The 13977-nt window shown below is 42.2% G+C and overlaps 1 protein-coding gene across 1 annotated transcript; it reads right to left on the reverse strand.

Moving 5' to 3' along the window:
* Nucleotides 1–968: 968 nt before the first annotated feature.
* LOC143288080 (uncharacterized) lies at nt 969–8732 on the reverse strand. Its single transcript, XM_076596358.1, has 4 exons — nt 8283–8732; nt 7288–7495; nt 6020–6212; nt 969–2353 (listed from the first exon to the last, which is right to left on the reverse strand). Exons 1-4 carry the CDS (start codon nt 8621–8623, stop codon nt 2031–2033), a joined length of 1065 nt encoding a protein of 354 aa, XP_076452473.1. The 5' UTR covers nt 8624–8732; the 3' UTR covers nt 969–2030.
* Between the last annotated feature and the right edge of the window lie 5245 nt (nt 8733–13977).

Here is a 13977-nt window from a genome sequence, read left to right on the forward strand (position 1 = left end):
CAAATTATCAAGCCCAGAAATCGATAATAAAAACTTAATCAATACTTTGTAGAAAAAAAAAAAAGGGCGAATGGATTGGCAATGCAGACAGTAAAACAGGAAGAGATATAAGAAAAAGACAAAAGGAAAACATGCTCAGTAACAAAGAGAGCGACAGAAAAGAAGAAATTTCTCACACAGAAATTTTCCAGAAGGCAGGTGGGGTTATTATTCATACTGAAAGAACACCCTACAAGAGCCGGTCCAATCTGTCTATTCCCTGCTTCGCCTACTTCTTGATCGATCATACTGCCACTCTCAGTGTCCTCTTGAGAGTTGGACTCTTCATCCTATTTTGCCTACCCACCATTCCCGTTTTGCCTATTCAGCACCTCTCTCTCTCTCTTTTTTCGAGGGCTCTGGATGAAAAAAATGCTTGTTTGCTTCTTAAACTGTTATCCACAAAAAACCCAACCAAACAAAAAAAACAAAAAACAAAAAAAAAAAAAAAATATATATATATATTCATGCATTAATTAACTCATTCATTCTCTCTAAAACACACACACACACACAGTACACAAAACACATACAAACACACACAACACACACACCAACCGAACACAGGCAAATCAGGAACAAGCGAATCAGGATGACACCTCCCCACCATACACCCGAACATCTCAACACTCACAGGGAGCTCTGAGGAAGAGATAAACGGCCAATCATGACACCCACACACCCGACCATCCTCACACACACACAGGAAGAGAGGAAGAGAGACGGCCAATCATGACACCCATACACCCAACCATCCTCACACACACACAGGAAGAGAGGAAGAGAGACGGCCAATCATGACACCCACACACCCGACCATCCTCACACACACACAGGAAGAGAGACGGCCAGTCAGGACACCCACACACCCACCATCCTCACACACACACAGGAAGAGAGATGGCCAGTCAGGACACCCACACACCCAACCATCCTCACACACACGCAGGAAGAGAGGAAGAGAGACGGCCAATCATGACACCCACACACCCAACCATCCTCACACACACAGGAAGAGAGGAAGAGAGACGGCCAATCATGACACCCACACACCCAACCATCCTCACACACACACAGGAAGAGAGGAATAGAGACGGCCAATCATGACACCCAAACACCCAACCATCCTCACACACACACAGGAAGAGAGGAATAGAGACGGCCAATCATGACACCCACACACCCGACCATCCTCACACACACACAGGAAGAGAGGAAGAGAGACGGCCAATCATGACACCCACACACCCGACCATCCTCACACACACACAGGAAGAGAGGAAGAGAGACGGCCAATCATGACACCCATACACCCAACCATCCTCACAGACACACAGGAAGAGAGACGGCCAGTCAGGACACCCACACACCCGACCATCCTCACACACACACAGGAAGAGAGGAAGAGAGACGGCCAATCATGACACCCATACACCCAACCATCCCCACACACACAGGAAGAGAGGAAGAGAGACGGCCAATCATGACACCCACATACCCACCATCCCCACACACACAGGAAGAGAGACGGCCAATCATGACACCCACACACCCAACCATCCTCACACACACACAGGAAGAGAGGAATAGAGACGGCCAATCATGACACCCATACACCCAACCATCCTCACAGACACAGGAAGAGAGACGGCCAGTCATGACACCCATACACCCAACCATCCTCACACACACACAGGAAGAGAGATGGCCAGTCAGGACACCCACACACCCACCATCCCCACACACACAGTGATAGAGAGGAAGAGAGAGATGGCCATTAATGACACCCACACACCCAACCATTCCAACACAAACAAGAAGAGAGGAAGAGAGAGACGGCCAGTCAGGACACACACACACCCACCCACCCACCCACCTGACCATCCCCACACACACAATGGGAGCTCTTAGGAAGAGAGAGATGGCTAATCAGGGCACCCACCGACCATCTCCACACAAATAGAAAGAGAGGAAAAGACAGATGGCCAAAATCAGGACGTCGTCTTCTCCTTGGCCACGGTGGCACACTGCACCTTGTCCCTCAGTTCGGCGGGCAGGGCAGCCGACACACACTGCCGCACATAGGAAGCCGAGTACTTGGTGGAGAAGTGGATCAGCAGGAGCTGGCCCACATCGCGGAACAGTGCCGCGTTGTCGGCGATCTCCTGCAGGTGGGTGTGGCCGCGGTTCCGCGCCTTCTCCACCGTGTCCTTGCTGTTCGCACTGTCGACGAAGGTGGCCTCCGTGATCAGCAGCTTCACCCGCAGCAGGTCCGGGGTGGGGGGGTCCAGAAACAAGTCCATCTGGGTGTCCCCTGCGTGACACAGAGGTTAGAAGGTTAAAAGGCCCATCTGTCTGCATGTCCCCTGTGTGACACAGAGGTCGGAAGGTTTAAAGTTCAATCTGCATGTTCCCTGCGTGGCACAGAGGTCGGAAGGTTTAAAAGTCCATCTGCATGTCCCCTGTGTGACACAGAGGTTAGAAGGTTTAAAGGTCCGTCTGCATGTCCCCTGTGTGACACAGAGGTTAGAAGGTTTAAAGGTCCGTCTGCATGTCCCCTGCGCAACACAGAGGTTAGAAGGTTTAAAGGTCCGTCTGCATGTCCCCTGTGCGACACAGAAGTTAGAAGGTTTAAAGGTCCGTCTGCATGTCCCCTGTGTGACACAGAGGTTAGAAGGTTTAAAGGTCCGTCTGCATGTCCCCTGTGTGACACAGAGGATGTCCCCTGCGTGACACAGAGGTTAGAAGGTTTAAAAGTCCATCTGCATGTCCCCTGTGTGACACAGAGGTTAGAAGGTTTCAAGGTCCATGTGCATGTCCCCTGCATGACACAGAGGTTAGAAGGTTTAAAAGTCCATCTGCATGTCCCCTGTGTGACACAGAGGTTAGAAGGTTTCAAGGTCCATGTGCATGTCCCCTGCGTGACACAGGGGTTAAAAGGTTTAAAGGTCTATCTGTGTGACACAGAGGTTGGAAGGTTTAAAGGTCCACCTATGTGTCCCCTGCATGACAGACAGGTAAGAGGGTTTGGAGATACATCTGGGTGTCCCCTGCGCAACAGAGAGGTCAAAAGGTTTAAAAGTCCATCTGCGTGACACAGAGGTTAGAAGGTTTAAAGGTCCGTTTGAGTGTCCCCTGTGTGACACAGAGGTCAGAAGGTTTAAAGGTCAATCTGCGTATCCCCTACTTGACAAAGGTTAGAAGGTTTGAAGGTCCCATGGCACTTTTTCAGGGGCAGTGAATTCATTCACATCCATCATATCTAGGGCTCGTTGGACCCCTGCTACAAAAGATTCAAAGGTTTAAAGGTCCCAAGGCACTTTTTCAAGGGCAGTGAATTCATTCACATCCATTGTGTCCAGGGCTCGTTGCTCCCCTGCCACAAAAGGTTAACTTACTTAAAGGTCCCATAGCCTTTTAAAGTCATCAGGGCAGTGTTTTCATAACCACTGTATCCTGGGCTTGTTCGTCCCCTGCCACAAAAGGTTAAAATGTTAAAGGTCCCAGAGCCTTAACTCACTCGGGACGACAAGTTTTCTCCCTTGCTTTTCCCCACAGACGGCCCATTTGTAAGGGTTTGGAAAAAAAAATTACAAAAAATACAAAATACTGTGTAAGAAAATGAAACTTTCAGAACTGGTTTATTACATGTTGAGCTATTACATATATATATATATATATATATATATATATATATATATATATATATAAAATCAAATTTCTCATCTTGTTTTTACAGTTTTGCCATATGTAGAAAATACTGCCAATTTTTCACCTCGAATCAATCACCATACCCATGCTCGCTTTCTGCATTAAATTCGCTTTCTTCTTCGTCATCATCCACCTCTTCAATGTCCGACCCTTCAGTTTGTAGCATTTCAAGTACTTCGGCAACCCTAAAACGTTGCCGTCACTGCCTTGTTCGCTTCACAACATTCTGAGAAGAGCCCGCTTTGCTAACAGGCTGGCACGCGAGCAGACGACCGGTCAGTGACTTTGTCAGCGTGTGTGCGAGACAGGCCACACATCCCAGGCTGACCAATCATACTGTTCGATTGTGGAGTGACCCAGAATAGCGCACTCTGCTTGGCTAATCACAAAATCACGTGTACAGGCATGATGGAAATTTACTTTCGGAGAATGCTATTCCATTCCTTCGCCCGAATCCGAATACGTTTTGTGTAGGAATGCGTGAGCATTCCTTCGTCCAAAGAGAGTTAACGTCATCAGGGCAATGTATTCATAACCACTTTATCCAAGGCTCATCCCCTGTCACAAAAGGTTAAAGGTCCCATAGCCTTTTACGGCCTTTTGCGGGCCAGTGAGTCAATATCCCCTGCATCCTGGGCTCATCCCCTGCCATACAGGTTTTACTGTTAAAGGTCCTGTAACCTTTCAACAGCAGTTTTTGGAGGTAATTCATATCCGCTTTGTCTAAGGCTCTCAGCAAAGGGAGGCAGGGGGCCCAGACCCCTCCTTCCACCGTTTTAACTTTCACCAAACAAAGTCAGGTACCCATTCACACCTGGGTCGAGTGAGGAAAATCGGAATGAAGTTCCTTTACCAAAGAAACAACACCATGCCAAAACAAGGACTTGGATCCTGATCACTGGTGAACAATGGATCAGAAGTCCAGCAACTAAACGATCCTGCCCTGTTGTCTGTGACAAGCCATACAGTAAAAGGTACAGCAATAAAACAAAAGATGACTGCTGAATCTATAAAGCTGACTAACAGAAGAAGTCTCTTAAAAACAACAACAACAAAAAACAACTGCAGGTAATACACTAAGACTCTGATATGAAGTTTCAGCATTTCAGACCACAGGTCTTTCTTCAAGAACCGTGATCAGTGGAAATGATGGTAGAGGTAAAGGCAAAAGCAAGGCAAGAGCACTCCACTATCAGAAAGATATGTGGGCCGAAATGCTGACACTTCTTGTCAAAGTGAGTCTGATGTAAAACCCGCAGTTTTTGACAGACTTTGTGTCAATCAAATTCATGGAGAAAAAGGTTTTGCATTTCACAGACTGGTGAGGTAAAACTGGTTACACACAACAAAGTCCACCCATGTTTAAGAGTGAACAGTGGGAGTTGAAACCACAAACAAAGGAAAAAGACACAAGTGACACACACACCCCCCAACTCACCATACCCACTCCCCTTACCCTTTCTTCTTGACAAAACTATGCAGATGCACAGTCTAGTAATGGTAGGTATCCAGTGTATTCAACCTGAGTAAAAGTAAATATGGATAATTTCAAACTGATCAATATATAACCCTGATGATCTGACAGAACTGGGCAGAAATTCTTAAGTTCAGTTACCAAAAGTCCACATCAGCAACTGCTGTGTTGTTGCTGTTGTTTTTCTAAAACAAAAAAAGACCTGCTGACACATGGCATTTTGTTTTCTCCAAAACAACTCCAGACTCAGACTGATTATTCAGCTAACCATTGAATCCATTCCCACGACTTTTCAACTGAGGTTAATACTGCATAGAAATGAGAATATCAGTGTACAGCTATTCTTAGTTTGAACCACTGGTCATTATAAAATTCAGCATATCCTTCTTGTTTGTTCAAATTGGTGTACTGGTCTTCTTGCCTAGACACTAGATAGACATTTATAAATTTTTATAAGTTGCTGTTTTTTATATGCCATGCAGAACACACACACACACAAAACTAACTGATAAAGAAATATGATGCAGGACACAAAATGAATAAAGGAATAGAAAGAAAAATGACAGACAGATCAGTAATTTTTTGGTTTTTCCCTCTTGAATAAATCTTATATTTACAATACCTATATATATCTATCTATACATGTCTATATCTGTGTGTGTGTGTGTGTGTGTGTGTGTGTGTGTGTGTGTGGATAGATAGATATCTAAAGATAAATCAATAATACTAATAATAACTATAACAATAACAAACAATAATGATGAAAATAATATACTATAAGCTGTCAGCACCCACCTGCATAAGCAATTTCCGGTGTGGTGATGATGTCGTGGATCTCCACGTTATTTCGGTTCAGTTCTGCAATCGTAGCGGACGGCTGCCCAACATACTCTGCCTTCAGCTTCTTCACGGACTTGTACAGGATGTAACCCTGGCTGGGAATTCTGTGCACTGTGGGAAACGCTCGCATCGAGTAGTTGCCCGGCAACTGGAAACAGTTTACGTTTTCAGTTTCAAGGACGTGTCAAAAGTGTGTAGACTGATCCATGTAAATAAGCTACACCACATCTGCTATTAAAAAAAGAAAAAAAGAAAAAAAAAAAAATGCATATGGCTCATCTTCATATAAACCCAACATGCTGATCAGGCCTTGAGAATCTACCCTAGGTTTGTGTAAAACGTTAGCAGCAAAGACAGCAGAACTAATCCATTTATATACTTCATGGACAGGTCATGTTGTTTTTTTCTTTTCTTTCTCACTGTATCTTAAATACTGTTTTCAAAGCCCTCAAATGATTTCTAAAGCGGTTGGAGCTAGGAGCTTGCAGTTTTCATTTTGCAGACAAGCCACAACATTAACACAGCAACTGAGCAAGTTTTTCACTCTGGTCTACATCCACACTGAAAAATACAATTTCTCAGTTTCATATTTTGACTTCAGGTACAATTCAAAGTTATAGTTTGGTAATATTCAACTCATCTTACGTTTGAATATATAAAGAACTTAGCAAATAAATCTAAAGTGTTAGGAATTCTGTTAGACTTAATCATTTTGTCATGTCCAAGCAATATAAAGGATTCACTTATTCGGATGAGTCAATTCCACTGAAAAGATTTTTCCCAAAATAGTTCAACATGGTCACATCCCCCAAAATATGTTGCAGTGTACACTATCTTTGCAGTTCTTTGCAAACAATATAGTTATAATAGTTGGTAATGTATAAATACTTAAAAGATGCCTTAATTTAGCAAGCTTGTTTTCTTCCTCAACAAATTAAGTTAACTGGCACACACACACACACACACAAAACTTGAAGAATACATATGATATGCATGTAGGTAATCCCCCTGTTTCATTCCTTGTTTTTTGCTTCTTTTTATTTTTCATTTTGTTTCTTTTGCATTGTAGTTGAAAACGTTCCTCTGCATTCAATCAAAAAGTGACAGAGAGACAGAAAATTTATCATTCTCATAACCCCCACCCCCACCTGATTTTCTTGTAAAGTGATATCAAATTTTAATGTAAAATTTTGTTTGTCCAATATATGCCACCAGTTCCTCACTTTCACTGCATCCCCAACATTGAAGGGTAGAATGTTGACATCTTGTAAATCATTGGTGGTGACAGACATGGCAAAGCTGGCATCTGTCACTGTCCGCAGGTTGTCCACCAAGTGTGGAGGAACATAGTAGCGTGCCTTTTTCATGCTGAATAATCCACGCTTGGCGATGTGGTTGACGACTCCTCCAATGTGGTCTATGTGGCCATGACTGCACAAATCATTTTATTAGCATGGTTATAAAGTGTAATGCGTAAGGTAATTTGGACAACAAATGCTTTTGATTAACTTGAAAGTTTTATGGAGCATATTTCCTTTATAAGTTACATATCCCCGGCCCCAATCACCCACACTTAGCCCCCTCCCTTCCCAAACAATCTTCATATGTTCTTTTGCTAAGAAGTAATCTGATGCAAGCTGTGCTAATAAGTAACATCTACTAATATTGATCAGTGTGCACAAGTTCTTTGTGCACATGGAGCCTAATCATGTTACATACACCCACTTTACTGTGATCTTGTAATGTGTCCATGATTCATCACTGATTTTTAGCAATATCTGCTCCTTTTGTGTTTCATCATACACAGCGTTGGTGCCACTCCCATGGAGTGAAGGTGGAGGGGGCAGGAAGGTTTCCAAGACTGTGCATGAGTGTCTACATAATATCAATAATAACAATTATTTCAATATTTGTTATATTTATTATTCTATTTCTTTACATTTTTTCCTTCCCCATGGCCTGACTAACCATACTGGGTTATGGTGCTGATCAGGCATCTCTTTTGCAGATCTGGTGTAGCTTATATGGATTTGTCTGAACGCAGTGACGCCTCCTTGAGTGATTGAACTGAACTAAACTGAACTGTGATGTGTATTTTCCATCTACCATTTCGTCGAACTACGCTTTTCAAAGCTCACACGCAAATTTAAACAAGCAATGTGATCACGAAGAGATGGATACAAGAAAACGCCTCAGTTTATGGCGAAATTATGCTTACCTGAGAAAGACATTTCCACAGCCAACGCTCTGGGGGATTGCGCAGCCCATATCAAAGGCAATTTTCAAGTCGTCTGCTCGAACCACGACACACGTCTCGATTCCTGACAACGACCAAGCATACACGTCATACTTTCCGAACGTGTTCCACCCGTCAAACTCCCGACTGGCCATGGTAATATTTTGACGGCGATGAAACTCAGTTCGGACGAAACGTTTAGAACCTACAGGTTCTTCAAACACACGACATTCACAGTGTCCTTTCTGCAGTCCTTGCGACTGAAGTGCATCAACTGAGCAAGTTCTCGACAAAATGTGAGCAAATCGTCTGCATTGTCGCATTTTCAGGCAGTTGTTTTCGCCGTCAGATCATTCTGTGGCTAATTTATATCAAAGGGATCTAATGTTCAAACTTTCAATGACTGTCTGCACCTAAATTAGGATCCGTTGGTACATGTGTTGCACTTCGTTTGCCACATTCACATGGAGGATGACACGGGAGGTTACTCCAAAGTGTTTGTGAAATTTATCTTTCTTGTTAAACACACACACACACACACACACACACCACACACACACAAACGTGTACCCATGCCAAGAGTCAACCCCGGCGAAATAAGTCAGGATCAGGATCTGTACGTGGCAGGGGCCAATATGGCCATCGTCGCAACGGAACTTGGAAGAGCGCATAAAAAAAAGCTTCTACCACTGCTACTGTTATGAATTATATATTTAGCTGGTCTGTCCTGCAGAATGGAATGACATAGCCCTTGCTGTTGTTGAAAGTTCTTCTTTCTACTATTCTTGCCTATATCGTGGTCTTTATAAGAAGTAATTAAGCTTGGATCTTCTGCTGGTCTTGCTTGCAGGTGTCAAGAACTTTCCTGGTGGTAGGGCCGGTATTTGATTGTCAACAATCCTAAACGTTGTAGTTTACAAACCGTATGGTTTTACGACGATCCTCTAAAGGTGGTAAATTCTCGTTTGATTTTGTAGCATTTACGTCAGTCACGAAGCCTGGATCCCTTGATCTGTTTATGAATCTCTCAAGCCTTTCGACGTCCTTTTTTAGGTGGGGGTCTCAGACTGCTGCTCCATATTCCAGCGTTGAACGGAAAAGTGAAATAGATGCCGTTTGGCGGCTTTCTAGGGGAGCAATTCCTCAGCCGGTTACGTCTGAGAAAGCTGAGTGAACACTGGAAAAAAAGAAAGAAAAAAAGAATGTTATGTTGAACAAAAATAATTGTCTATCTGACTGGAAGGATAACGATCAAGAATGTGTGGAGTGACACAGTTAACCTTCTTCTTTATTATTAGTATTTATTATTATTTTTTTTAAATCTATTTTTCTTTTACTTGAGCGCAGACCACTTGCAGCTCAGCCCCTCGATCAGTATGACATGTCATGCTGGCCCTGAGAACGTTTGGTTTGCAGCCTCCTCACAACTTTCGGCTTTGCAGTGTTCAATTTAAAACTTCTGACCAAATGCTGATTCTCGTAAACTGATCTGCAGTTTATTTGTTGTCGTGACAATGACAAAATCTAAAGCTGTGGGCCAAGGTGATCGAGCTTGGCCCTTTCCATCTCCGAGTTGATTTTGAAATATTGCAGTATCTCTACGAGGTTCTGTTAAAACTTCCAGATTTGGTTGTTTTTTTTCTTTCTTTTTTTTCTGTTTTTTTTTTCTAACAGACTAACAAATGTTTGAAATAATTTGCTACAAGATGGTGTCTCCGCAGGAACAGTGAATACTTTTAAAATCGTGTTGACACTTACTTTCAAAAAATTAAATACAAAACTCGTTTAAATATGCTTTAATAAGCATCGCGCACTATCAGATTATAAAAAAAATCTCTCTATACATTTACTGATGGGGGCTCTCAATTCCCCTCCCATTTCAAGCGGGCAAAAGGCCTTACATGCTTAAAAGGCCTTCATATTGATATGATGAATGTATTTGGCATTCAATTACTGCAGCTAAACAAAATAGCTACTCTATAATGTATAGAAAATTCATACAAAATATGGTCACACACCCTAACTTTTTGCTGGAATTTATATATCTGCTAAAGACAATTTATATGCAACTACTATAAGAAAATTAAAATGTTTATATTATATGTTTGTACAACCAGAATTATCACATAGGGTTCAGGACATCAATGCAATAGGGCCGAAAGATGGCTAAAAAATATTGGATCCAAAGAATGTTGGATCCTTGCTAGCCCAGATCGAGGTAAAGTACATAATGGTCCAAGGGAGATTATTCGTGTCAAATTGTGGGCAGCTGCTTTCCGCGAGAGATATAATGTCAACTCAATTAAAACAATATATCTGATATATAATTAAAAACAACAACAACAACAACAACTTTAGAGGTAATTCGAAACGGCAGTTCTCACAACAGACATTCAGTTACACGAAAGGCGGCTATAGTGGTCAGGGACGCATGTCGTTTATTTTTATGTACTAAAGGCATTACACAGATCTATTTTTGGTCCCGACAAATCACAGGAAGGATCAGTGTGGAAATCATGTGCTGACATAATGGCCTTATTGATCAGCGTCTGCTTGACGTGATGGAGTGGTGAAAAACAGTTTGGTGGTGTCACGAGTCATTCCTTGTCACAACTTGAAGCTTGTTGGTGATCTCTTACTACTCAGAGGCTATTCATGCACCCACGTGAAGGGCCACATCATGTGAAGGACTCGAAGTTCTGTGACAGGAAGTTTTCAGATTGTTTGAGCGGCTGACACCTCTGTCCAGTCAACTCAAACGAGGATGACAAGAGTTTTACTGACATTCTGAATAAAGTAAAAGAGGGACACCAAACCATAGATCATCGAAGAGATTATTATATTTTGCTTCAAGTCTGATGTGCCAAACACGCCGGCTCCACTTGCTCACTGAGTCACCTGACATAGTCGACTTAGTGAACACCGAATACCAGGTCTTGCCCATCTACAGTCACATAGAATCTACAGGCTGAAATCCGGACCAGTGAGAGACAGCGTGATGGGGGATGTCAGTGCAGCACTGAAAGTCGAGCTACCAAAGACATCTCGTGACATGATCCTGCAGCATACAAGAAGTCTTCCATCACTGTTGGCCGTGAAGGTCAGTGCATGGCTGCCAGTGTCAGACTCACGCTGGTTCACAACGTACGCTGACATTTAACTAGATTCTGATAAATGAAGCGCCAGTCGGCTTATTGCAGCGAGTTGAACACTATAAGGGTTCTAGTTCGGAATCTAGCGAGGTTGTATCTGTGTCACTTATGCGTAACAATAACATACATTTCTCTACCTCCAATGCACTTTTAAAATGATAGGAACCAGACGTATTTATCATTTCCATCCATGCCAGCATGCCAGTTTTGTCTGTAACAACATATTAAACGTTCTTTAAATTCAGAAATAAACTGTACTCCATTGCCAACTTCTTGACTGAGCCAAACTATGCCGTAACCATTTTCCGTCAGGACTTTCTTCACCAGGGAGACCCAGTTATATCTGTCTGTTTCGTGTTGCAATACTAACATTTCATATGCCTGTCTAGCTAATCTAGTCATGGGTAAATTATTAAGTCTTAACCAGTATTTAACGGATTTAACATAAGTTCTTTTGTATAAAGGATAATGACCCGTTTCTCCATAAGTCATTTTATTAGAAGCTTGTAATGGAACGTTCATTATACACTTCATTGCATAAGTATGAACTTTTTCCATGACAGTATTGACTAGCAGACCCCAAATTTCCGCTGGATAGGTTAACATGGGTTCGATTTGTGTATAAAACCATTTCTCATTTCGTGCTAAGTGCCCTCCCTTCCGAAAAAAACCATGACAATCGTTTTGCTCAAATTCACTGTCACCTGTAACCTGTCAGCTTCCTGTTTTAGTATATTCAGTTGATTCTGTAGACCAATGGGTGTGTCTGCAAGTAGAATGACATCATCAGCAAACAACATCAAAAACAATTCAACTCTTCTCTTCTTCTTCTTCTGCGTTCGTGGGCTTCAACTCCCACGTTCACTCGTATATACGCGAGTGGGCTTTTTACGTGTATGACCGTTTTTACCCCGCCATATAGGCAGCCATACTCCGCTTTCGGGGGTGTGAATGCTGGGTATGTTCTTGTTTCCATAACCCACCGAACGCTGACATGGATTACAGGATCTTTAACGTGCGTATTTGATCTTATGCTTGCGTATACACACGAAGGGGGTTCAGGCACTGGCAGGTCTGCACATATGTTGACCTGGGAGATCGTAAAAATCTCCACCCTTTACCCACCAGGCGCCGTCACCGTGATTCGAACCCCGGGACCCTCAGATCGAGAGTCCAACGCTTTAACCATTCGGCTATGGCGCCCGTCAAAACAATTCAACAAAACCTGGTAATATCTGAATGCCATGCTTGCCTTTCTTTGATATCTCTATAGCAAGCTCGTTGATAAAGAATGAAAACAATTGAGGGCTCAGCAAACACACTTGTCTGACACCACGTGGGCAGCTGAAACAATCCGCTGAATGAATACGCTTGTCACGCACGCATACAAGCACAGAGTCATACATACTCCAAAGAGCCATATACAATTTTCCTTTCAAACCATTATTTCTTAAGACATGCCATAAAATATCCCTGTTCACAGAATCGAAGGCTTTCTGAAAATCAACGAAAGCCACATACAATTTCTTATTATTCAACAAAAACTTTTGTACCAAGGCATATAGTGTAAATATGTGATCTAATGCACTATACCCAGATCTGAACCCAGCCTGTTCTTCTACAATCTTATCTGCATTCTTTGCCCATGCTGTTAATCTTTTATTCAAAATGTGCGTGTAAATTTTACTCATAACACTTGTCAATGCTACTCCTCGATAGTTATCTGGATTATTATTATCACCTTTCTTATGAAGAGGAACTATTACACGATGGATTTAGACCACGTCTCTGGAAAAATTCCTTTGTCAAACAGCTGATCAAACAATGTTACCAAATAGTCAATTACTATTGAATTGGTACATTTGAACAATTCGCTTACTACCCTATCTGGACCAGCACTTTTCCTACTTTTTAAATGCTTAATGCTGCTTATCACCTCATCTCTTGTTATGTGAACGTTAAATAATGGTTCTGTTTCTTGTTCATGATTATCTATCTCTGGTTCTTCGTCTTGATCATTGTTATTAACTGCATTAAAAACACTGGAGAAATGCTCATACCATTGTCGAGATGTTATTTCATTATGTATTATTGCTTTTCTATTGATAGACCTGAGTGTAGACCAGAACAGTTTGGGATCATTAACTGAAGCTTTTAGTTCGTCTAATCTCTTTTGATCGAAATCCCCCCCCCCCCCTTTTTTTTATAATCTTTTCATTACAGTATATTCTTTTATTTCTTTAGTATATGTTGCTTTATGTATATATTTTAACTCGGATGATTTGGCACGCTGGTGTCGCTTCAAGCATCGCTTGACATCTCTTTTCTTTTTCTCACACCCCCTGTCAAACCATTCATTCACTTCTTTCTTCCTCTTCCCTACAGTTCTCAATATACAGGCTGCAGCACTACATAATGCATTTGCAAACATTTCTACACAAGTACTGACATAAATATCTAAGAAGTGTGTAGCTCTATCTATACATTGTTTAAACTCATTAGAGTCCAGCTCATTTTTGTAAATC

The sequence above is a fragment of the Babylonia areolata genome, chromosome 12, assembly GCF_041734735.1.
Source record: "Babylonia areolata isolate BAREFJ2019XMU chromosome 12, ASM4173473v1, whole genome shotgun sequence".
Classification (NCBI taxonomy): domain Eukaryota; kingdom Metazoa; phylum Mollusca; class Gastropoda; order Neogastropoda; family Buccinidae; genus Babylonia; species Babylonia areolata.